The 26,639-nt window shown below is 46.1% G+C and overlaps 1 protein-coding gene across 50 annotated transcripts in view; it reads left to right on the top strand.

Moving 5' to 3' along the window:
- Positions 1-26,639, top strand: part of LOC103349615 (uncharacterized) — a 163,104-nt gene that overhangs the window by 71,492 nt on the left and 64,973 nt on the right. For 17 of the 50 annotated variants that reach the window (XR_016234086.1, XR_016234084.1, XR_016234070.1 and 14 more), the window contains 2 exons: positions 270-335; positions 22,223-22,396. The exons of 3 other annotated variants lie outside the window; for them this stretch is intronic. Coding sequence is in view for 3 of the 47 variants with exons in the window: in XM_089333231.1 (XP_089189357.1) it covers positions 22,223-22,352 (130 nt within the window). In the remaining 44 variants the exon portion in view is untranslated. Of the gene's footprint in view, positions 1-269; positions 336-4,098; positions 4,153-22,222; positions 22,397-26,639 lie in introns of all 50 variants that reach the window. 30 more of the 50 variants (XR_016234058.1, XR_016234063.1, XR_016234076.1 and 27 more) reach the window with 3 other exon arrangements.

Here is a 26,639-nt window from a genome sequence, read left to right as displayed (position 1 = left end):
GGGGCTGGTCTATGCTAATGCCAAGAGCCAAGGACTCCGTCTAGATCTTCCATGTGGGTGGTAGGGGCCCAAGTACTTGAGCCATCCTCTGCTTTCCCAGATGACTTAGCAGGTAGTTAGATAAGAAGCAGAGTAACTGGGGCTCAAACCTGTGATCTGGTATGGGGTGCCAGTGTGACAGCCCATGACTTAACCCACAGTTCCACATAATGCTGGTCCCCAAGAGTTGTCCTGAATACATCTTGATTTGTTTGTTTGTTTATTTCCAGCAGGGGGGAGAATCCAGTCCATTTTGGATGTACGTGGAAGGCATTATTCTGACAATAATTAAAATGGTAAGGAAGACTTTATTCAGTATCACTGCAATGGCTGTCGAAACTATAACCATAGAAGAGACTAGGTGGGCTCAAATCTGAATACAGCAGGACAGCTGGGAATTTATAGGAATGAGCCCAAGACACCAGATAAGAGGCTACTTTCCCTAGGAGGATTTCCTAAGCACTGGCTCCATAGAGTCAACATTAGGTGTTTAAGACGAAGTGCTCATATCTGATTTCACGCATCCTTCTCCCATATGACATTCCAGACCAAGCCTTGGTTGTAGGATCAGTTTTGCCAATTACATCCTGCTACAAGAAAGACTGATTCTTACTGAGATCATGTAAATAATTGTAAGGCCATGAAAATGAGAATACTCAATTCCAGAAAGATTTGACAGGGAGAAAAAAGATGGATGTTTCATTTTTGTTGGTAAAAATATGATCTACTAAATTGTTACATATTGTAGTTACCTTAAGAAGGAAAGGGGCTCCTTATATAAGGAACATAGAACATTCAAGAATCAGCAATATCCCAAACAGAAAGTCACAAAAATTATAATTCTCCTTGAACTCATTCAGTCATTGGCAATTCCTTTTTAAAAAGTTATTTGTTTTCATCTAGTTGAAAGTTCAACTGGCGGAGAGACAGAGAATCTCTTCCATCCACCACTTCACTTCCCAAATGCCCAAAACAGCCAGGGCTGGGCCAGGCTGAAGTCAGGAGCAGAGTGGGGACAAGGGGGTCTCAGTGTTGCTGAAAAACACCCAAACTAGTTGGAGATGTTGCTGCAGAACCCTCGAACCGGGGTCCGCTTGCCTGATGCACAGAGAGCCAATCACCAACACTGGGGTGGTGGAGGAAAGTAGGTGTTTATTGCAACAAGCAGAGCAAGAGCCAGCAGCTATTGTTTGAATCCTGGGCTCCCAGAGGAGTTAGGGGTGAAGGTTCTTATAGATTGAAGTTGATGCTCCGATGTGCATGATAGACTCACGTCCAAGTTCCTAGTTGATCAGTAGTGTTCGCGACCTTCCTTTGATGGGTCAGCAATGCCGTACTCTTTAGCAACTTTTTTATGGCCAGGTGGGCTGCAGTTGGTGCACAGGTAGGGGAGAGTTACATGTTAGTGGTGGTTACCTTCTGCTTCAGACCTGGAGTTTCCCTGCCTGGACAGGAATTCCCCTAAACAGACCCCTCTAGCCAGTACTGGTCATCAAGGTTTTCATCTATTAGACAAGCAAATGACTTGAGTCTGGTAATTTGAACCGTCAGGACAGCTGGATCACTCCCGCAAGTCAGTGGATTCCTTTTGATGAAGTACAGACAAGAACACCTTGTGCTAAGGGAGACAGGCGAAAGGCTGGGTCTTGCCTTCACATTATAACCCACATGAGTGAGTTGAAAATGATTGAGTAGACATTAACAAGAACATGATCTAGTGGAGGGAGAGTCCTGCTGAACTGACTTAACAGGATTCTTGCTGAAGGTGGTGCAGAGTGATTAGATCTCAAGGGCAGCAGGATTCCTGCAAGTCTGGGTTAGCAGGGTTCCAGGAAGCTGAAGACAGAGCTCAGGACAGAGGCCTAGCCCAGAACAGTGCTCACAGTGACCTATTTAAGTTGGTCAAAGTGAACCATCCCCCACCTATGTGGTGTCTTGGTTGGTATTAAAAGACTGATAATGTGTGTCTTTCATGGCAAATCAGGAAGACATCGGCTCATTTCAAAGTTATGCAGAGAAAACACTGGAGATGGGGTTGATTGCTCCTGGTAAAGATATTCCTTAGTACTCTGAATGGGTTCCCCCAAATTCATACATTGCTAACCTAATCCACACATTCATATGGTAGTGGAATCAGAAGGTGGGGTGCCTTTGGGAAGCAATTAAGATTGGATGAGGTCAAGAGAGTGGGATCCCCATGACAAGGTCAGTGGCTTTACGGGAACTAGGGGGGAGCCTTGAGCTAGAGACAGAGTGTTGAGCAGAGCTAGAGTTGGCTCTGTCTCACCATGTGATGCCATCTGTGACGTTAGGACGCAGCAAGCCTGTACCCAGTGCTGGCATCTTCACACTGGACTTCCCAACCTTCGCCACCAGGGCATCCAGAAACTGCTGCTCTATCAGTTACTCAGTCTGTGGAATTCTGTTAAAACAGGGTAAAACAGCGAGCTTCCAGTTAGGAGCCTGGGAAGGAACTGAGCTCCACCCCTGCTTGCTGTCACCTGGTTGGTTAATGATTGGTGCAAGTCACAGACAAGAAAACCCCTTACAGCGGTGGGCTGTAACAACCAAGAGTGAGGACGGACTTTTTGACTTTTTCTTTCTTTCTTCCTTCCTGTATTTCTTTTTTTCTCTCTCTCTCTCTCTTTCTTTCTTCCTTCCTTTCTCCCTTTCTTTTTCTTTCTTTCCGTTCTCTCCCTTCCTTCCTTCCTTCCTTCCTCTCTTCCTCTTTCTCCCTCCCTCCCTCCTTCCTTTCTTTAAAAAAAAACAACTCTGTACTATAATATAAATTTAAAATCTGTTACCTCAAAAACTAAAAAAAGAAAGAAAGGGAGAAGGAATGATGGTGGGAGGAAGAGAGGGGGAGGGAGGGAGGAAGGAAATATCATTACGTTCTTAGATTTGTATCTACAAATCATCTTGAATCTGTTAAAAACTAGTTAGGGTCTGGCACTGTGGCCTTGTAGGCTAAGCCTCCATCTGTGGCACCAGCATCCCATTTAGGCACTTGTTCATGTCCTGGCTGCTCCTTTTCTGATCCAGCTCTCTGCTTATGGCCTGGGAAAGCAGTAGAAGATGGCCCAAGTGCTTGGGCCCCTGCACCCATGTGGGAGACCCAGAAGAAGACCCTGGCTCCTGGCATCATATTGGCTCAGCTCTGGCCATTTGGGGAGTGAACCAGCAGATGGAAGACCTTTGTGTCTCTCTCTTCTTCTGTCTGTAACTCTACCTTTCAAATAAATAAATCTTTAAAAAAACTGATTAAAAATTTAAAGATGTACATAAAAATAAAAAAGCAAAAAACAGAAGGGATTTATGTATTTGGAAGAGTGACAGAGAGAGAGAGAGAATATCTTCCATCCACTGGTCAACTGCTCATGTGGTCAAATGGCCAGGGTTGGGCCACACTGAAGCCAGGACCCTGGAACTCCATCCAGGCCTCTCATATGGGATGCAGGGGCCCAAGCACTTGGGCTATCTTCTGCTGTCTTCCCAAGCACATTGGCAGGGAGCTGGATCCATAGCAGGGCAGCCTGGGACTTGAACCAGCTCTCTAGTGTGAGATGCCAGCATCTGAAGTGATGGCTTTACCTGCTGTGCCACAACACCAGCCCCCAGAGAGGCCTTACTTAAACCCAGAACCCTATGGTAGGCCCAAGTTCCCAGTCTGACTCAAAGTTGTAATGAAAATGTTATATTGCCTGCAATTAACTTATAAACTTTTTCAGCAAAGGTACCTTTCTCTGGATTTTTTGTTGTGTTTTGGTTTAGAAATTTGAATGTTAACCACCCCACCCACCCACCCAAGAGGTTACTGTGTTAGAGGCATGGTCCCTGGGGTGGCACTGTGGGGAGGCTATGAAGCATTGAGGACATGGGGCCTGGTGGCAAGTCCTTAGGTCACTGGGGGGTTCCCTAAAGGCAGTTCTCACGAGAAGCTTACTTTAAAAGCCAGAATTTGTTCTCTCTCTCTCTCTCTCTCTCTCTCTCTGCTCTCTGGCTCACCATGTGATCCTGCTTCTACACATTCTCTCATGGCCATCCACTGCCCTCATGGAGGCCAAGTCACTGGGGCCACCTGATCTTGGACTTGAACCTCCACAACTGAACTAAGTAAGCCTTTTCTCTTGGTAAAATTGGTTGCCTCAGGCATTTCATTGTGTATTGAAAAGCTAATTCAAATCAACACCCAGAGACACCCAGCTAACTTGGAAGATCTACTGAGGAAGGAACACACACTCATACCCAAGTGCTGGATTTTTTTTTTTTTTTTTTTTTGGATTTGAAAGACCAGTAGGAAGTCCTGCCCTAGAGGTAGTGAGAAGCACTACCTTTCTCTTTATCGGCCCCTCCCTCCCCCACCCCCTCATAAACACGGACAGCTTTGTTATTTTAGCATAATAAAGTTTAGAAGTGATTTTCATTGAAGTAAGAGGTGTTCAAAATGTGTGGATTCATTGCAAATACTGTCCCTGCATAAACAGGGTATTATAACCCAGAAAGATTTTTATTTATTTATTTGAGAGGTGGAGTTACAGACAGTGAGAGAGACAGGGAGTGAGGTCTTCCATCTGCTGGTTGGCCACAATGGCCAGAGCTCAGCTGATCCAAAGCCAGGAGCCAGACGGCATCCTCCAGGTCTCCCACGTGGGTGCAAGGACCCAAGTGCTTATATATATTATATAATATATATATATATATATATATATATATATATGAGAGAGATCTTACATCTGCTGGTTCACTCTCCAAATGGCTGCAACAGCTGGAGCTGGGCCAATCCAAAACCAGGAGCCAGGAGCTTCTTCCGGGTCACCCACATAGGAGACAGAGTCCCAAGCACTTGGATCATTCTCCACAGCTTTCTCAGGAGCATTAGCAGGGAGCTGGGTTGGAAGTGGAGCAGCTGGGACTTGAACTGAGCCCATATGGATGCTGGTGCCGCAAATGGCAGCTTTCCCTGCTGTGCTACAGCATTGGCCCCCAAATCTTGACTTTTTAATGCAAAACATCTCAGCTAAAATACTGGTAATGATTCATATTGTCTTGGAAAATGCATGACCCAAATGAAATGTGTCTCTGTGCCTAACTTGCAACCTTTAGACTTCAGATAAAATTACATGGCCTGGGGGAAGGAAGCAATGCTCCAAGTTTATAGGCAAAGGATAGGGACTTCCTTGAATGTAGCAGATCTGCCCATTGTTAATCCTTCTGGGAAGTAGCAGTCCTGAGTCAAGAAATGTCAGCCTCTGAAAGACAAGTTCTCCTTATTGATATAAAGTTCTCTTTATATAAATAAAAAAAGCAAAACACAAAAAACAAAGGAAAGAAATGAGAACCAAAGAGGAACACCTGCAGGGGAGAGACTCCTGAACCATGGGCACAGGTACACTCAGAGCCCGCTGTGGGGTCCTCTCTCTGAACCACGGGCACAGGTATGCTCAGAGCCCGCTGTGGGGTCCTCTCTTTGAACCATGGGCACAGGTATGCTCAGAGCCTGCTGTGGGGTCCTCTCTCTGAACCATGGGCACAGGTACGCTCAGAGCCCGCTGTGGGGTCCTCTCTCTGAACCATATGCTCAGAGCCTGCTTAGGGTCGGCCTGGGCTGGCCCCTGTTCCAAGGAGATGAGCTGGGAGTCTGACCCTGAGCAACTGCCCGAGTGGCTCTAGGTCACCCTCTGCTTTGGGCTTCTCTCCTCAAACACCAGCATGACCCCATTAGAAGTTGTAGCCCAGGTGTTATATCTTAATGTTAGCCACTGCAAAGCACACCGGACACTGGAGTAAAGGAAAGGGTTTATTGGGGAACACCCTACAAACCGGAGTGAAGGGGCAGCGAAGGCAAAAAGGGGGAGACTGTAAGAGAGAGACAGAGAGGAGAGGAGCTAGCAAGGAGAGAAGATAGAGCAGAGAGCAGAAGGGAAGAACCAAGAGCCAAGAGACCAGAGGAGAAGGCTGGAGAGAGGAGCCGAGAGAAAGCAGGTGAGAAGGGCCAAGACCAAGAGAGCGCAGGAGAGTAGGACCGAGAGAGAACACGTGTTCAGGAACAGGCCCTTTTAAAACTTTGCCTGAGGGCGGGCAGGGAAGCAGGAGCAGCCAATCCCATTAGGATGGGGGTGGAGCTAGGCACAGGTAATTTGGGCCATGTGGCTACCTGGCTTTCAGTAATGGCAGCTGGTACCAGGGCATAGAATGTCAGTAATGGCGGCAGGAACCGGGGCACAGAGTGTAGATCGCACCACAGATAAGAGACTGCACCTGCCAGTTGACTAACACCAGGGGCCAGAATTGTGACACAATACTTTAAGCAGCTGTCTGCAACTCCAGCATCTCATATTGGAGTGCAGGTTCGAGTCCCAGCTGCTCTACTTCCGATCCAGCCCCCTGCTAATGTGCCTGGAAAGAAAGCAGAAGGTGGCCCAAGTATTTGGGCCCTTGCTACCCTTGTGGGAGTCCTAGATGGAAATCCTGGCTCCTGGCTTCTGCCTGGTACAGCTCCAACTATCACAGCTATTTGGGGAGAGAGCCAGCAAATGAAAAATCTTTTCTCTCTCTGCTCTCTCTCTTGCTTTGTCACTCTGCATTTGAAATAAATAAAATAGGCTGGCGCTGTGGCTCAATAGGCTAATCCTCCACCTGCGGCGCCGGCACCCCAAGTTCTAGTCCTGGTTGGGACGCCGGATTCTGTCCCGGTTGCCCCTCTTCCAGTCCAGCTCTCTGCTCTGGCCTGGGAGTGCAGTGGAAGATGGCCCAAGTGCTTGGGCCCTGCACCCCATGGGAGACCAGGAAAAACACCTGGCTCCTGGCTATGGATCAGCGTGGTGCATCGGCCGCAGCGTGCCGGCTGCAGTGGCCATTGGGGGGTGAACCAACGGCAAAGGAAGACCTTTCTCTCTGTCTCTCTCTCTCTCTCTGTCTAACTCTGCCTGTCAAAAAAATTAAATCTTTAAAAATAATTAATATATAAAAGTTGTAGCCAAGTTCCAGCTGGGTGTGGAGGGAGAATGCTGTGGATCTGAGTGAAAGGAGGAGAGCATGTGTCCCTTTCTCAAGTTCAGAGTGGGTGGTCCCACCGTGCCAGCACAGTGGCACCTCCTGACTGCCAGCAGCTGGGAACATAGCCATTTTGCATGGAGAGGGGCAGCCCAACGCTCAGATACACAGGGGAGCCCCCAGAAATACCTGAAGGGTCTGGCTTCCTGTGTGGGCAGGTATGTGCTGTGATGAGCTATAACCAGAGTACGGAGGGGACTTGCCCTTTGTGTGTAGTGAGGGGCAGTAGAAGCTGGGCCTTTGGTGAAAGAACTGACTGTGTGTGAATGTTTGTCTGGAGCTTTAGAGTTTGCAAAGCAACCCACTGACATCATCTCATGGAATCTTGACAATAATCCTGGGTGGAAGACCTGGTAGGGGTTATGACCCCCATTATTTAAGCATAAATCTAGTTCTCAGAGAGTTGCGGTAACCTGTCCAACACCAGGCAGCTAGTGAGACACAGAACTGGGATCCAGATCCAGGTCTCAGGCCTCTAAACCCAGGGTTTTCTTCTCTAGCGTTTGGGGTTGAGGCAAGGGATGGCCATGCTAACCTGCTATTAGGGGTTGAGCCATGTCCCCCAACTACCAATGGCAGTGATCTTCTTTGAAGATAGTGTCTTTAAAGGCATAATTACAGCTCACACTGTGAGGCCTGGTGTCCTCATAAGGAGAGGGGTGTTGGGACACAGACACACACACAGGGGAAAGAATGCCGCATGGAGACAGGCTCGGGGCAGACGGCTGTGTGGACGAAGAGGCAGGCTGCCCCGCGACATGTACTAGCTGAGGATCTCTCAGGGCCACTAGGCGCTGGCAGAGGTAGGGAAGGATCCTCCCCATGAAGCTTTGCAGGGACCATGGCCCTGCCAGCACCTTGATTCTGAACACTCAGCCTCCGCAACTGTGAGAGCCCGTGTCTGTTGTTTTCCGCGCGCTGGCGATGGACTTTGTTACTGCGGCCTCGGTCCCACGTACCAATACAGGAAGAAATAGAGATGCAGATGGACAGGTTCAGGGGATGGAACCTGAGCTTGCTTGCTTTGATCTTGGGGCTGCCCCTTTTGACCTCTGGTTTCAGGAAAGGGAGGCACAGTATGTGAAGACTGATGCTCTTTGTGAGATGTATTTAGTTAGTTAGTTAACAGGCAGAGGGATAGAGAAGGAGACACAGAGATGAGAGAGAGATCTTCCATCCCCTGGCTTATTCCCCAAAACATCGGTAACAGTCAGGCTTGGGTTGGGGTGCAGCCAGGAGCTGGGAACTCCATCCAGGTCTCTCACATGGGAGGCAGGGGCCCAAGTACTCAGGCCATCTTCCACTGCCTTTCCAGGTGCATTAGCAGGGAGCTGGATCAGAAGCAGAGCACAGGACTTGAACCTCACGCTGCAACACTGGCCCCCCAAACAGCTGTTCTTTTCACTGATTTACCCCAATTTGTACCGCATGGAGTTCTTGACACCCATTCTGCAGACCAGGCCAAGTTCACTGGAAAATGTGTATTCAATCTTCCTCTCCTGGTTCCCCTTATGGGCCCCCAGTGATTTGTTCTTAGAACTCTTCTATCACTGTGCTTGTGCCTTTCTACTTTGATATCCACTCAATTAAATCACTTCTACATTGGCTTTGCATTTTCCTTTCTTATCTTTTTAATGATTGTAATTTTATTCAATGATTAAATGCATTTTTCTTTTTACCTTTCAAGTTGACTTCATTTTTTAGAGTTGTTTTAGGTGTATGACAGAGACTGTGGGAAGTCCCTTTGTATGACCTTCTCCCCCAGACCAATGTGACCGTTAGCACCAGAGGGGTGCATTTGTTGTAAGTGATGGACCTGCGCTGATCGTCCTCCCCACTTGAAGTCTGTAGTTTATCCTGGGGTTCACCCTTATATTGCACCACTCTCCTTTTGACAATGTCTTGTCACCTGCCTTTTCTCTTTTAAACCTCCCCAAACCCTGTGATGCTGGGAAGAGCTGTGATCACCCTTCTACAGGTGAGGAAACTCAAGGAAACAGCTAATAAGAAGCAGGGCTGGGTGCTGGTGATGTGGCATAGCAGGCTAAGCCACTGCCTTTAACAGTGACATCCACTGTGGGCACCAGTGTGTGCCCAGGCTGCTCCACTTCCAATCCAGCTTCCTGCTGATGTACCTGGGAAAACAGCAGAAGACGGCCTAAGTGCTTGGTCCCTTGCACCCATGTGGGAGACCCAGAAGACGTTCCTGGCCCCTCGCTTTGGCCTGGATCAGCCTCAGCCATTGTAGTCATTTGGGAATTGAACCAGCGGATGAAGGATCTCCCTCTCTCTCTCTCTCTCGTTCTGTCTCTCTGTGACCTTGCCTTTCAAATAAATAAATCTTTAAAAAAGAAAAACAAAAAAGAAAGAAGTAGGATTGGGCCAGCATAGTGGCACCATGGGTTAAACTGCACCATGCAATGCCAGAATCCCTTGAGTGCCAATTCAAGTCCCAGCTCTATTTCTGATCCAGTTCTCTACTAATATGTCTGGGAAAGCAGTAGAAGATGGCCTAAGTGGGAGACCAGGGTAGAGTTCTTGGCTCCAGGGTTTGGCCTGGCCCAGCCCCAGCCCTGGCTGCTTTGGACGTTTGGGGAGTGAACCAGCAGATGGAGAATGTCTCTATCTCTTCCTCTCCCTCTCTTTCTGTAACTCTGCCTTTCAAATCATAATTAAAAAATAAAAAGTTGAGAAGTAGGGCCAGGACTCAAACCCACATCTTGCATCTGTAAGCACAGTGGTGTTTTTTCTTTTCCTCTCTTTTTTTTTTTTAACTAGAATTATGATTTTGCCTTTTGAACTTGAGTTATACACACACACATACACACACACACTCCCAATTATTTAGACCTCTTGCATACCCTGCATACAGCTGGTAGATATTTACTGAACTTGAAAGTCTTTTATCTCAACACAGCGCTCTCATGCACTGTCCTACAAATTCATCCCAGGTGATGATGATTAAATTGGCTTCTACTACCCCAACTCTCCTCTCCTGTTTAATCTTCCAAGACTTTAAATGCATGACTTGCTGAATTTCTGAAATGTTCTGGTCAGTGGTAGGGGGGAGACCTCAGTGTTTTCTGCAGTTCAGCAGACTTGTGGGGTCTGCGGGCTTGGCTAGGTGGGCTACTGCCCATACCCCAGTGGCTGTTACTCGTAGGAAGTGCTTCTCTGGAAGTGGGACAGACACCTCCCAGTGCTGAGACGCAGCGTCTGCTGGAGCGAGACAGGATGCTTGTTCCTATTGCTTCAGGAGCAGTGCTGCCTGAAGTCCTAGAAGAGGGAGTAAAAATAAAAAGCCCATCGAGGTCCACCCAGAAGAGCAGGGAAATCCCGTGTATCAGTTTCTGTTTCTCCCCACCCCAGAGCTGGCCAAGCTCTCTGGGAGTCACTGGTCCCGCCGTGCCTCGATGCAAATGTCACCACCAGGCCCTGTCATCAGCCAAAGGTCAGCAAAGGCGTCCCCTGACATTTGGGGTCTTCAGGAGCACAAGAGTGGACTAGGCACCTGCAGAGCCAAGATCATGGCCGTAGAATTGGCTTCCATGGGGCACACTGCCAGGTGGTAGCTCCGGAACAGAGCCCCCGCTGTGGGTACAGAGACAGCCAGGCCCGTAGCTGGCTCTTGTGGGCGCTCTCCTCGGTCCTGCAGGGTGACTTATGCTTGCGGGTGCTGCAAGACGCCGTCTGCTCACCCATGGCTCCCTCCTACCTGAAGCGCACTGCCTGTGCCTTCAGGACAACTGCACATCCTCTGAAAGGTGATAACGATAATAAGATTGAGACATCTGGACCCAAATAGACTTTCTCACTTTGAGAAGACCCCACAATGTGTCTTGTGTAGAGGAAGGAGAACCTGGGGTCCACGCATCCCGCTTCCGCCTCCTGTGCCCTAAGGGGAAAGGTCTTGCTTGGGACGGCCTCAGTGCTGTGGGATCCCATCTGCTCTCTGAGTCTCTGATGGTCGTGTAGCCCTGCACAACTTCCCTCTAAGAGAGCCGAGAAATATGAATGAGAACAGAAACATGGCGTAGATGTCCCCGGCTTCTCCTAGGCATTGCAGAGATGCAGGCTTCAAGTAGGTGGTTTTGACGAAAGATGACAAATGTGGTTTTTCCCAACTCCCGAGAATTAGAGGCAGATCCTCAGCTTAAAAATAGTGCAGCGCACCTGCTGGAGATGTGCCTGCCCACTACAAGGACAACGCAGGAGCTGGTCTGTGGGCTGTTCTCTGTCACAGCGAGGTCCAGCTCTGGACCAGCTGCCTACTCCTGTGGTTGAGGGTGGACAAGGACTACTCCCCGCTTCTAATGTACACAAAGAGCAGTGAACATCCTGGGAGTGAGTCACGCCCTCTGTAATTTCTCCTTACTTTGCCAGAGAGAAATGTCTAGAAGGCAAGCCTGACCATGCATGCCACTCCCCTGTTTAAATGCACGTGTTGCTTCCCAGACTCAGCAGGTTATACAAGACCCCTAAGACTGGGCTCCAGCTGATCTCTGCACCAGATTATTTACAGCTCCATAAGTAATCACTGGGGCTTTGCTCCTCTGCTTGTTCCAGTTCTCCTTGCTGCGTGACTAACTTGTACACTTCAGGATTCTGTCTTAGAGATTTCTGGGATGGCCATCAGCACTGGCCATACCGTCTGAGTTGGGGGCGTGGCACCCACAGGGGTCTGACCACCTGTGCCTTTGACCTGGCATCCAACACACTCTTTGACCTTTGCCCTGCTTTGTGTTCTCCATCACGTGATGAGAGCTCCAAGTGCAGGAACCCCCTCTCCTCGGTGCTCCCTAGAGTATGCATTGTTCTTTCAATAGTTGTGCTTTGAGATTCTGTTATGTCCCAGTAGTGAGCAGTGAGGCACTTTGTTCCAGGACATTTATTCATGTCTTCTTCATTTTTTCTCAGAAATGTCCTGTAGTTGTTTTTTTTTTTTTTTAAGATTTTATTTATTTGAGAGGTAGAGTTACAGACAATGCGAGGGAGAGAGAGAAAGGTCTTCCTTCTGTTGGTTCACTCTCCAGATGGCCACAACCGCCAGAGCAGTGCCGATCCAAAGCCAGGAGCCAGGTCACCCACACGGGTGCAGGGGCCCAAGCACTTGAGTCATCTTCTATTGCTTTCCCAGGCCATAGCAGAGAGCTGGATTGGAAGAGGGGCAGCTGGGACTAGAACCGGTGCCCATATGGGACGCTGGCGCCACAGGTGGAGTATCAACCTACTGTGCCACAGTGCTGGCCCCCATCTTGTAGTTTTTAGGTACAATTCTTTCATCTTCTATGTCAGATTTTTCCCTAAGTAATTAATGTTTTGAATGCTATTACTAATGGTATTTTAAAATTTCAATCACAGATGATTCATTCCTGCTATTAAAAAAAGTTTTTTTAATATTACTTTTGTTCTGAAACTTTGCCAGATTTACTCACTTTAGTCCCCTTTTCGTAGAATCTTTCAGATTCTTGACATAGATAATAACGTCATCTTTGTGTAAAGACAATTTTACTTACCCCATTTTTATCTGGGTGCCTTTTATTGTCTTTTGCACATATTACTACACTGGCTGGAGCTGCTAGTGCAGTGTTGCATAAAAATACAGAGGCGGTCACACTCTCCTTTTCCTCATCTCAGATGGAAGACATTCGGTTGTTGTTCATTAAGTAAATATTTTACTGTAAACTTTTTGTGGGTGTCCTAATTTACTAAGTTTTAAAAAAAAAAACAGGATTGGAAAATTCTTTTTCCCTATCAACTGAGATAATCATATGCATTTTATTTTTAAGTTTGTTAAAATGATGAATTACGTTGACTGACTTGAATATTGAACCAATCTTGCTAGGTTAATCCAATCTATCCTATGGTGGTTTAACAACTTCGTCATGGTATATTATAGTAAAATACTATTGTATTTAATTTGCTAAAAATTTTTAAGACTTTTTGCATCAATATTTATGGGAGATTTTTGTCTTTAAGTTTCTTTTCTTGGAATGTCTTTAACATGCCAATCTTTTTAAACTTTTGGAAAAATTTGGATAAAATTGTTATTATATTTTCTTAAATATTTTCCAGAATCCACCATTATTTATTTATATATTTAAGATTTAGGTCTGGATCAGGCCAAAGCCAGGAGCCAGTAACTCCTTTCTGGTCTCTCATTTGTGTGGTAAGGGCTCAAGTACTTGGGTCATCTTCCACTGCCTTCCAAGGCACATTAGTAGGAAATGGGTTGAAGCAGAACAGCCAGGACTCCAAACAGCACTTTGATATGGGTGCTGCATCAAAACAGTGGCTAAACACACTGCACCCCAGAACTGGACTCCATGAAAGGCATAAAAGCATCTGGACTGGGTGTTTCTCTATGGAAAGACTCCCAACTACAAATGGAGTTTCTTTAGTAGATATGAGGCGATCAGTGTTATCAATTGCTTATTGAGTGAGTTTGGTAGTTTGTGTCTTTAAAGACATTTGTAAATTTCATCTCAGTTGTTGAATTTATTAACACAAAATAGTTCATTACATACTTGAATTAATCTTTAATACTGGCATAATTTATAATGATGGAGCCACTTTCATTCCTAATGGTGGTAGTTTGGATCTTTTTTTTTAATTCCTGGCTAGAGGTTTGCCAAATTTATTCATCATTTTAAAAAACCAGCTTTTGTTGTCTTTGTTTTTCTCTGTTATTTTTCTTTTTTCTACTTCATTGATTTCTGTTACAATTTTTATTATATCTTCTTTTGGATTTTGGCTTTGTTTACTTTTATTTGTATAGATATTTGATTTGAGATTTTTATTCTTTTCTATAAAAGACATTTAGTGCTATAGATTTCTCTCTAAGTACTGGTTTTGGGCTATCCTGCACATTTTAACATATTGCATGTTCATTCAGTTGGAAATACTGTTTATAATAGTTATGATTTCCCTTTGCTGTCTTCCTTAAATCACAGCTCAGTTACAAGTATGCTATTTAATTTCCAACAATTTGGGGAATGTTATAAATATCTTGCTAACACTAACCTCTAATTCAATTATACTCCATTCATTTCAGTGAACATACCTTGTATGATTTTAATACTTTTAAATTTATTGAGGTTTATATTATATTCTAGAATATGAACTATCTTGGTGCAGGTTCAGAGTTTTCCCAAAATGAATTTATTCTGTTGCTCCTGGGTAGAGTGTTCAAAAAATGTGTTAGGTTCAGTTGGCTAATATTATTCAAATCTTCTAGATCCTTATTGATTTTCTTTGTATTTGTGCTATCAGTTGTTGATGGAGAGTTGCAAAAATCTCTGACAATATTTGTGGGTTTATTTCTCTTTGCTTATTCTCATCATTTTGTTTTATGTATTTTGAATCTCTGATGTTAGACACATAAATATTTAGTATTCTTATGACTTCTTAATTAATCTCATAGTCACTATAAAGTGACTCACTCGAGCTTTCCTTTGGTTAATATTATCATCGTATTAATATTTTTATGTATGTACTTGTTAGGTATATATACCTAAGACATTCTTTTAAAAATATTTTTTTCTTATTTGAAAGACAGAGTTACAGAAAGAGAGGGAGAAAAGAGAGGAAAGAGAACTTCCATCCTCTGGTTCGCTCTCCAAATGGCTGCAATTGCCAGTGCTGGACCAGGCTGCAGACAAGAGCCTGGAATTGCATCCAGTTCTGCCATGTGGGTGGCAGGGACACAAATGCTTGGGTCGTCTTCTACTGCCTTCCCAGGTGTAGCAGGGAGCTTGATCAGAGGTGGAGAAACCAGGACCCGAACTGGAACTCATATGGGATGCTGGCTTTCCAGGCATCTGATTAACCCACTATGCCGCAATGCTGGCTGCCTTAAAAATATTCTTGAGTTTAATTCTTGGGTACATGAAGTTACTTAGATATAGTTTATATTTTGAGGCTTTATTTTAAAGTTCTTTAAGAGGAACAGAATAGCTTCTCTTCCTGGGCTAATTCTCCCTAATACTAAAGTTACGCTCTTCTGAGAACTCTATGAGTTATATATAGTTTGCTATCCACAGTTACCAAGAAGAAGGGTTACATCATGCCATGCAGGGCCGCATGCAGTCCAAGGGTCAGTCAGGTGGCAGAGGGAGTGAGAAGTCCTGAGCGAGAGCCTTTGTTGTGGATTCTGCAGGGAGAGGTACGCAGGTTTAGTATTGGCCCTTCAGATGATTTCAGGGGGCTATCCCCAGGTGACTAGTGTCTGGCCCTGGAGTGATTAGGGCAGAGGGATAATGGCTCTGCACTGAGAGCTAGATAACCAGGTAGCTGGGTGTCTGGGCTTTGGGTGGATGGATTGGTTTGCACAGGTTTGCAGTTGAATCCTTTACCATCTAGAGGAGCTGGCTAGCTTTGAAAAGGGGAGACTTTGTAGGATCAGCAAGCCCTAGATACCAAAACATCAGAAAACACAGAAAATGAAAAGATGTGATTAGAACAACATGGACACATGTAGGGGAGAGGGGCGTTATTCAGACTACCACAAAAGTCAGTTGCATTCTGCATACCATGTTTGCCATTTCTGTGTCTGCACAGCCTCCCAACAACCCTGTAACATAGGTATGACATTTGGAATCAGGGTTCTGTGCAGTTTACAGATGAGAAACTTGTGGCTGAGAAATACTAACTAACCAACAGTTGTCACATAACCTCTAAGGGTTGGAGACAGAATTCAAAGTCAAATCCACCCAACTAACACCCGTTCTCATTGAACAAATATTAACATCCCCATTCCATAGATCATACACGTCAATGAAAACAACCTCAAGCAGGTCAGGAAAGTGGCAGTGACTTCATGAATTCCTCCAATTCCGTCCCCCATTTCCACAATTCTTGCAATTAACCTAGAAATCTGAGCCTTTGAATTATCCAGAAAAAAACTGTCCCTGAAATGTTGAGAACATAACACAAAACGATAGGATGTGAGAAACTTAGGACAGAAAATCAACTATGAAGTTGAAGAAAAGAGACCTTTTCTGCATCTCTCTGTGCAGGGAATGTTGATGGAGTCGTGGTGGCTTCTCGCAGTGCACCCTGTGAGCTTCTAGGACGGCAGCTGGTTGTGCTTTTCATGCATTTTCCATCCTTCCATCATTGGTGTGCAAGTGCCTAACGACAGTCACTGCAGGCACGATGGCTTCCTTCTCTTCAGTAAACCCTGCCCAGGGTCTTGCTTTCTGCTTCCTCCTGGCGGCCATAGCAACGTTGTAGGGGTAATCTGTGGTTGCCGGACTTCTCAATGGGAATAAGATTCTTTATAAAGGAAACCTGATGTCCTATACAGGACAAACCAGAAGAGTCCTTTTAACTGTACTAGACTGGAATGTTTTAGAAGATATTCATGTGGTCTGCTATGTTCCTCCAGCTGTTTTCAAAGGTGTAAGGTTCACACAGAGGTCTGTCTCTATTCTAAACAGAGGAATCATGAGGAGCGACAGAATGCACAGGTGAATTAAATCAGTTGATGGCCGCAACCACCCAACAGGGTTACCGTTTTACACAGGACAAAGTTGAGATTCAGAAAGTTGCACAGCCAGAGGGTGAGCTGGGAATCAGAGCCTCTGTGATCCCAGGACAGCGTCTCGGCCACAAACCACTCTTGCTAGGTCCTCATTCTGCTGTTTATTCCCTACTGACTGGCTTTCTAGATCTAGAGCCACAACCAAAGTACAGGTTCTTTTCCTTCTCAATGAGCGAACTTTGACTTAGAAAATATGGACTTCCATGAAATCAGTATCAGCAAGGCAAACTCACTAATAAGGAGAAAGGGAGAGGTGGGGCGGTCCCTGGCCAAAGAAGAAGTAGAGGCGACAGTGGGATGTGTGCAGCCCCAGTTCCAGCTGGTGGGCAGCAGAGGCAGTGCTGGGGTCTCTCCTGCATCTCCCAGCTCTGGTGTGCCAAAAAGCTGGGTGTATTCATTTTGTGTAGTCAGGCATTTGGGATCTGTGATGACCTGGCATAATTCACCTACTGATCTTGAGACAGCGAGCAGCTGCAGTCTAATCACCCTCAAACATTCAAAGTCTGATGCTTATCAGGAGGCTATATCAGCTGACTTTATAAATTAGGGGCTAAGAGGGAAACCAAAGAAGGCCAATCTTTTTGACAATTATATTTGTTTGAAAGACTCTAGTCCCCCAAGGGGGTTTTCCCAGGGGTCCCTCCCATGGCGGCCATGGAAGGATAAGAATTATTTAGCGATCTATGCAGACTTTACTGAACCCTCAGATCGTTAGCTTTCTTAATGCATGTAATCCACGCAAAAAATAAAGATGAACAACTGCACACAAAAATGGGAAAAATACAGAAAAAAATCCATGAATGGCAACAACAAATATCTGCCAAAATGTTAAGAAAGGAGTCAGTCTTCTTTTTGATGAAAGAAAGATAAAATGAATGCAATACTATATTTATTTATCTACTAAACTACCAAAAATGCTCACAACCCACCCCCCAGAAGAAACAAATGCAAGCTTCAGTATAAGAAAATAGAACTCTCTCTGTGTAACTCTGACTTTCAATAAATAAATAAATCTTAAAAAAAAAAAAGATGGCCGGCGCCGTGGCTCAATAGGCTAATCCTCCACCTTGCGGCGCCGGCACACCGGGTTCTAGTCCCGGTTGGGGCGCCGGATTCTGTCCCGGTTGCCCCTCTTCCAGGCCAGCTCTCTGCTATGGCCAGGGAGTGCAGTGGAGGATGGCCCAGGTGCTTGGGCCCTGCACCCCATGGGAGACCAGGAAAAGCACCTGGCTCCTGGCTCCTGCCAGGATCAGCGCGGTGCGCCGGCTGCAGCGGCGGCCATTGGAGGGTGAACCAACGGCAAAGGAAGACCTTTCTCTCTCTGTCTCTCTCTCTCACTGTCCACTCTGCCTGTCAAAAAAAAAAAAAAAAAAAAAAAAAAAAAAAAAAAAAAGAAAATAGAACTCTAGCTAGTTAGAGAGATAGAAGTCGGCAGATAGATATACACACACACTCACAGATTGCCTAGTCTTTGACCCAGTAACTAAGCTGTTAGGAATGTGATTGTGTTGGTCCATTTTATGTGCTGTAACAGAATTACAGGCTGGACAATTCATAATGAGCAAAGTTCATTTCACTTACAGTTGTAGAAGCTGGACAGTACACCTGGCACAGGCATTCTTGTTGTGTCATACATAGCAAAGGCATCACGTGGGCGACAGGGAGAGGGAAGGGGCTAAACTCACTCCTTTTATTTTTATTTTTTAAAGATTTATTTATTTATTTGAAAGAGTTACACAGAGAGAGAAGGAGAGGCAGAGAGAGAGAGAGAGAGAGGTCTTCCATCCACTGGTTCAGTCCCCAATTGACTGCAACAGCCAGAGCTGCACTGATCCAAAGCTAGGAGCCAGAAGAGCTTCTTCGAGGTCTCCCACACAGGTGCAGGGGCCTAAGGACTTGGACCATCTTCCACTGATTTCCCAGGCCACAGTAGAGAGCTGCATCGGAAGTGGAGCAGCCGGGACCCAAACCAGCACCCATATGGGATGCTGGCACTGCAGGCAGCAGCTTTACCTGCTACGCCACAGCGCTGGTCCCCAAACTCATTCCTTTTCATTCATTCCAGAGGACATTGGAATTAAGTTGCCAACACATAAATTCTGGGGGACACATTCAAGCCACAGCATTCCACTTCTGACTCCCCAAATTCTTATTCTCACCTTCAAACTACATTCTTTCCATCCCAGTAGCCCCTCAAGTCTTAACTTGCTCTGGTACCAATTCGAAAGCCCAAAGTCCACTGTTGCACCTAGATCAGATATGGATGAGACTCAAGCATGTTCATCCTGAGGCGAATTTCCTTCCAGCTGTGAGCCTGTGAAACTAAAACAGGCCACATACTTGAAAATTACAATGGTGGGACAGGCAGAGACTGGGCATTCCCACTCCAAAAGGGAGAAATGCCAAGGAAAAAGGGGTCACTGGTCTCAAGCATTCCCAAAATCCAATGGGGAAAACAATATTCGTCTTAAAGCTGGAAAATAATCTTTGACTTCCTGTCATGCATTGTGAGCACTGTGTGTTGAGGGTGGGCACCCAAAGCCCCGGGGCAGCTCTGCCCTAGGCTTTGCTGGGCTCAGCCCACCCAGCAGCTCCCATGGGTTGGCATTTCGTGCTGCAGCTCTCCCAGGCTGGTGTTGCACATTAGTAGCTCTACAGTCCTGGGATCTTGGAGTCAGCCCTGCTTCTATGGTTCTACTAGGCATTGCCTGGCATAGATTGTCCATGGTGGCTCCGTGCCGGTGACAGGTCTTGACCTGGGCACCCAGGCTGCCTGTGGTAGCCTGTGAAATCCAAGTGGAAGGTGCCATGTCCCCACACTCCATGCACTTTGCAAGGCTCACCACTTGCCCTCCAGAGTACCAGCTTGAGACACACCTGGGTTCTCTTGCCCCACAGCTGGGGTGGCGAGGAGCACTGCACCAAATATGGAGGGCTGCCAAGGCTGAGGTCTTGCAGGCACCTCCCTGGAAACCTTGCCCTCAGGCACTAGCTACAGTGAAGAGATCTGAAATGGCTTCAGGAAGATCCTCCCACTGGCATGATGCAAAGCACCCAGGCCATTTCTTTCCACACAAATCTGTTTCTCAAGCAGTCACTTGGTCACAGCCCCTCTTTACTGGCCAAAGTATGAATCCTTCAAATTCCTGGCTTATATTTCTTTTTTTTTTCTTCAAAGATCTATTTATTTACCTGAAATGCAGAATGACAGACACACACACAGACACACACACAGATCTTCCATTCACTGGTGCACTCCCCAGATGGCCATAGTGGCTGGGCTAGATCACAGTTACGAGCCAGGAACTCCATTCATGTCTCCCATGGGTAGTGGGGACCAAGTACTTGGGCCATCTTCCCCTGCCTTTCCGGGGGCCTTAGCAGGAAGCTGGATCACAAGCAGAGCAGCTGGGACTCAAACCGGCATTCCAATATGAAATGAGGGCATCACAGACCATGGCTGTACCCACTGTGCCACAATGCTGGCCCCTCCTTCTTAATCACAAATTTATTCTTTAACTCATTTCTCTCACATGCTACTGTAACAGTTAAAAGAAGCTACCCAGCAGCCTGAATGCTTTGCTGCTTAGCTATTTCTCCTGCTGGATATCCTAGTTCGTTGCTCTTGGGTTCTGTCTTCAGGAAAGCCCTTGGTCATGGACACCTTCAGCCACGTTCTTTGCTGCTTTATAGGACGGATGCTCCTCATTTCCCTCTCACGCCTCATTAGAATTGCCTTTCTCTTCAGTATTTCTACAACATTCTGATCACGACCCCTTACGTAATCCCTCAGAGGACGGAGGCTTCTGGCTTTGCAGACCTCCCCCAGAATTGCCCATTTGCAGCAGCCTAGGCTTTTTCTGTCTGCTCTTCCAAGTTCTCCCTCTATCCATTACTCAGATCCAAAGCTGCTCTCACACTTTCAGGTATCTGTCACAGCGGTACCCCACTTCTCTGGTATTGATTTTCTGTCTTTTTTTGTTTTCTGCTGCGATAACAAAAAGCCAGATTGAGTAACCTGTAATCCACAAAAATGTGCAGCCATTCTGCAGGCTGCGATGGAAAAGATCAAGGGCCTGAGGTTGAGGGAGGCATTCTCACCATGTCAGCGTAGCAGAGGACATCACATGGTCAGGGGGAGGGGAAAGTGGACCAAACTCCACCCCCTTGGTAATGGCATTCAGAGCCCTCATGAGCCCTTCAAGGTCTCGCCCATCAGCACTGGTGCATTGAGAATTAAGTTTCTAAAATGTAAACATTGGAGAATGCATTTAAACCACTACAGTGATATAAAAAAAAAAAAAAAAAAAAAAAAAAAACAATTACAAATGTATGACCAGCAGTGGGTGTTTGGCATGGCGGTTGAGATGCCCACATTCTATATTGCAGTGCCTGGGTTCTAGTCTCTTTCAACTGTCAATTCCAGATTCCTGATAATGCATATCCTGGGAGGTAGCAGGTGATGGCTCAAGCAGTTGGTTCCCTGCCACCCACATGGGAGACCTGAATTTTGTTCCTGGCTTTGGCCTGGCTCAGTCCTAGCTGCTGTAGGTATTTGGGAAGTAAACTAGCAGACGTAAGATCTTTCTCTGTTTCTCTATTTCTCTGTGTGTGTCTTTGTGTTCTGACTTTCAAATAAATAGATATTTTATTTATTTTTTTTTAAATCTAGATATCTTTTTTTAAAAAAAGATATATTTATTTATTTGAAGGGCAGAGTTATAGAGAGGTAGAGGCAGAGAGAGAGAGATCTATCCACTGGTTCACTTCCTAAATGGCCTCAATGGTTGAAGCTGGGCCGATCTGAAGCAGGAGCCAGGAGCTTATTCCAGGTCTCCCATGTGGGTGCAGGGGCCCAAGGACTTGGGCCATCTTTTACTGCTTTCCCAGGCCATAGCAGACATCTGGATCAGAAATGGAGCAGCTGGGACTCAAACCAGTGCCCATGTGGGATGCCGGCACTGCAGGAGGCGGCTTTACCCACTACACCATGGCACCAGCCCCTAAATAAAAATTTTAAAAAGAATATATGCTGGATCCTGGCTCCTGCCATCGGATCAGCGCGGTGCGCCGGCTGCAGCGGCGGCCATTGGAGGGTGAACCAACGGCAAAAGGAAGACCTTTCTCTCTCTGTCTCTCTCTCTCACTGTCCACTCTGCCTGTCAAAAATAAAAAAAAAAAAAAGAATATATGACCTATACACTTGAGATGCTTAACCTAGCTAGAATTCAGGGAATGGAAACATAATACAAGATATCCCTTTTACTCAGAGTGTGAAAATAAAGAAATGTGATCATATGACGTGTGGGTGAGGCTGTGGTGACACAATGTACCCTCGTTTGCTCTCTCGTGGGAGTGACGCTGTGTAGCCTCTTTGGTGGGCAGTTAGGCAGTATCTGTAGAATTAAAAATAGGCCTCCTTGTGACTCAACAATTTCACTTCTCTGAATTTCCCCCAGAGAAACATGTGCACAAGTGCACAAAGGAATCTAATGCAACATTGTTTGTCTTAGCAAAACCAAAAAGTAGCTCAAGTACCCAATGATAAGGAAGTAGCTTGATAAATAGTGGTTGTTTTTATTATAGAATCCCATGCAGCAGTTGCAGGATGCAGATCTTCATGGGCTGCTGTGAAAATGTCTCCACGATAAGCTGCCAAGTGAACGGAGAGCATCTTAACATGTGTGCACCACTCCCGGCCTCATCCACACATTGAAGCATCCATATACCAGGGCCTTCAAAGCATTCACGCAAATGCAGGTAGGAGAAAACGATGAATGGATTTCAATATTTTTAGCCAAATAAACTTATCTTTGAATTTCATATTCCATGAATTTTTGAAGTTTATGCAAATATTTTCTATAGATACTTGAAATTACATGTATATTCATTTTAAAAGGACATGCATTACCAGCAACAATAGTAATTTCTATGAAAGTGATGGTGACTAAATTAAAGCTAATTAGTGAGGACTTCTAATCTTTTAAGTAAAGTTTTTACCAAAAACACATGTTTGTTTATAAGATGTGGATTAAAAAATATTTAAAAGAATGATTGCAAAGATTTTACTACACTGATACTTATCAAAACATTATTTGGTATAGTAAAAATTTGAAAATAGCCTGATTATCCAACAGTAAGGAATTAAATAGAGGCAAGATCTCATCAGGGATTATAATACAACCATCAAGATAGTATCTAGCAGCCCACTAAATAACAGAGGAAATGTTCATAGCCACAGTCCAGGCAAGAAGGCAGAAAACAACATGTCCATGACTCAGTAATTGTCCACTCCTAGCTCCAAAGCAGAGACTTGAGATCCCAAAATCTGAGCATGCTATAGCCAATGGTCTATTTAAAGGTTTGGTAAAACTAAGTCAAGGAGATGGATGATTGAAATAATGATCCCTCCGAGATAATGGAATAACAGAGGGCCACAGGAATTGTAGCAGGGAGAAGCCTGGCTGGGTAGGGTATCAAAAATGGATGTCTCTGGGCTCAGAAAATGACACCGCAAAATGCGCCGCTTTGGACTTCAAACCGAGAGCACAAGGAAACAGGACGTGCAGGGAGGGACTTCCTCAGAAGTTCTCTTATCTAAAGGCTGGATCTGCCAAAGAGGAGAAGATCAAGTCCCTGCACATAGGGTGAGACTGACAGTCACACACCACCCTGGAGCCCAAAAAATTTGTCCTAAGCCATCGAATGTTCTCTGACGTCATCCATTCTCCCTCTGAAAGTACCTACAGACTCCTCACTTCTCTCTTCCACATGAGGAAGGATTTCTTTCTTTCTTTTTTTTAAGATTTGTTTATTTATTTGAAAGATTCACACAGTTACACAGAGAGAAGGAGAGAGAGAGAGAGAGAGAGAGAGAGAGAGAGAGAGAGAGATAGGGAGGTCTTCCATCTGCTGGTTCACTCCCCAATTGGCTGCAACAGCTGGAGCTGCACTGATCCGAAGCCAGGAGCCAGGAGCTCCCTCCAGGTCTCCCACGCAGGTGCAGGGGCCCAAGGACATGGGCCATCTTGTACTGCTTTCCCAGGCCACAGCAGAGAGCTGGATCAGAAGAGGAGCAGCCAGGACTAGAACCAGTGCCCATATGGAATGCCAGCACTGCAGGCGGAGGATTAACCTACTGCATCACAGCTCCGGTCCCCTAGATAACTTCTAAAACTCATAGAATGGGGTGGGTACTTGGTGTGGTGGCTAAGATGCCTCTTGGGATGCCTGCACCCCCCATCAGGGTACCTGACTTTGAGTCCCTGCTCCGTGTTCCATTTCAGCTTCCTGCTAATGCAGACCCTGGGAGGCAGCAGGAAATATGTGGGTCCTTCTTACGTGGGAGACCTGGATTGAATTGTGGGCTTCTGACTTTAGCCTGGTCCTACCCCAGTTATTGAGGGCATTTGGAGAATGAACTGGCAGATGGAAGAAGTCTGTCTCTCCCTCCCTCTCTCTTTCTGTTGCTCTGCCTTTAAAATAAATATAAAAAATAAAGAAATGAAATTCTAAAAAATAAAAATCATATAAAATAAGCATATAAATAAGGCAATTTGTGAAGTTGCTGAAATGATCCAATATTGGTTTCAAACTTAGAAACAGTTATCTCATTCTTTTTACTTTAATAATGTAAGTATAAATAACTAAAACACATTTTAAATTGAGATCATAAGATTTATTGATGAGGTGCTTCAACAGGGCAAGTTATCTTTAACATGATGAGTATATTAAATTGCAGATAAGCACAGGTGATTTTGAAATATAACACAACGGCCGGTGCCGTGGCTCAATAGGCTAATCCTCTGCCTAGTGGCGCTGGCACACCTGGTTCTAGTCCCATTCGGGGTGCCGGATTCTGTCCCGGTTGCCCCTCTTCCAGGCCAGCTCTCTGCTATGGCCCGGGAGTGCAGTGGAGGATGGCCCAAGTGCTTGGGCCCTGCACCCCATGGGAGACCAGGAGAAGTACCTGGCTCCTGCCATCGGATCAGCGCGGTGCACCGGCCGCAATGCGCCAGCCGTTGCGGCCATTGGAGGGTGAACCAATGGCAAAAAGGAAGACCTTTCTCTCTGTCTCTCTCTCACTGTCACTCTGCTTGTCATAAAAAAAGAAATATAACACAACAATATTAATACTAATATTAATACTATGACTTGATTTACATAAGAATCAACTCTTAAAATTGATGAAATACTGGCATATCACAGAGGAGCTGCAAGATTAAGGAGCTGGTTTAGAATGCAGCAGATACGTAGCCTATATTTTTGATTCACTGTAAATGTTAATTCCCTTTTCATTCTCTCAATACTAAAATGTGAATGACTTTATCACAAGGACATCTTCCTTCTGCCGAGAGGAATGCAGAGCCCTGGAGGGGAGCTGGCTGTTTTAAGGGTTCCTCCACAGCCAACTTGTACAGATCCTGGGCCCCTGTCCGCTAGAGCAGGAAGAGGGTCTGAGGCCTTCCTACTGCCATGGAATCATGAAATGTGGGTCCGAATGCTCTGGGTTGGGTGCACTAACACTTGTGCTGACACCATAGGTCCCCTGTGACACTGGTGTGATGTCATTTGCTGTGGAGGGTGCTGATAAGTACTTCCCTGCATTTCTCAGAGCAGGTGACATCCTGTTCCCCTCCATGGGCGTCAGTGGAGAGGCGCCCCAAGACTGAGCACCCATGCTCTACTTGCGCTGTGGGGATGGCTCTCGGGGTGGGTGACTCCTGGCTCAGGGTGGCTCAGGGAAAGCTGCAGGCTGAGCTTGCTAAGTGCCTGGGCCTGTAAGTGACTGATGAGAGGGGGCTGCCAGTGGCCACTCTGATGGCCACGAGCAGGTAGAGGAATCTTTCACTGGCGTTCCCATGACCCTGTGCAGCTACTCTCCTGTTTCGAGACCCTCCTCCCCGGCTTCCTTCCCCAAGGAGCCCCAGATGGAAAGAGCTGGTTGCTGCACCTGCCTGGTGCCCTAGCCCTGGATGGCACGCTTGTGACTGACCTGGGTTTCAGGATGTCCGGTCTGCTGGAGGTGTCAGAGGGTGCATTGGCCAAAACACTGGGTTTGGTGTTTGTAGGCATAACGTGGAAGAGGAGGTTCCCCTTCTCTCCAAGCACATTGGTCAGGACAATTCCTGCGGACTATGAGGAGCTTGGCTTTTCCCAGGCCCAGGACCTGGACAACGTGTTATGTTCGTATGGCCTGAAATGTGACTGCAATGCGGAGCTGATCCCGAGACGGAACTCCCAGGATAAGACACTGGTCCAGTGGCTAGCGCAGCACACGAAGGGCTTTGCCCAGCCGTGACCCTGACTGTCTTGCCTCTCTGCGTCTGGGTGGATGGGAGGCACAGTCACAGTGACCCTTTCTTGTGTCACCAAGAATGAAAAGAAAAGGCCCTTGTTCTTGCAAAATCAATAAGTAAGAACATAAACATTCCGGCTGCCCAGGAGGCTGCAGCCACCCAGCCCTACCTGACTTCCCAAAGAGTGCAGGGCCAGAGTCCCGCCCCTCCACCCCTCTGCAGCTGCTGCGCACTCATTGGCTGGGAAGCCCTGGCACTGGTGACAGGCCCGAGTGCCGACCAGAAGTGAAACCTTAAAGTGAGAAATCAAGCGGGTCATGTTCTAGCCAAAGAATAGTACTATTTCTGGCTATTGGAAGAAACGAGTAACCAACCTTTCAAGATGAGTTGTCAGAATTCAGCTGTGAGCATGATCACAGAACTGTTCACACTATACCCACCTTAGCACAGACGTGTTTGCTCTGGGCTCTCTCCCAAGCCCACACCCACTGGGGAGTGGGGAGAATGAACTAAACTATGTTTAGTGTGATCTGGTAAATTCCACCTGTTTGCAGGAATATAAATTCTTCCACTTTAAGACAAACACTGAGTTATTTTTGTAGGAACATGGGGCTGCTCAGAGCTCACAGCTCAGTCTTCCCTGACCATTATAATTCACTCTCCAAAATAGATACTTTCTCTTTCCTTTTCTAAAAATACATGCC

The sequence above is a fragment of the Oryctolagus cuniculus genome, chromosome 1 (assembly GCF_051225735.1).
Source record: "Oryctolagus cuniculus isolate XC-2025 breed Fujian yellow rabbit chromosome 1, ASM5122573v1, whole genome shotgun sequence".
Taxonomy (NCBI): domain Eukaryota; kingdom Metazoa; phylum Chordata; class Mammalia; order Lagomorpha; family Leporidae; genus Oryctolagus; species Oryctolagus cuniculus.
Note: the sequence above shows the minus strand (reverse complement) of the source record. Positions and strands in the feature narration are given on the sequence as shown.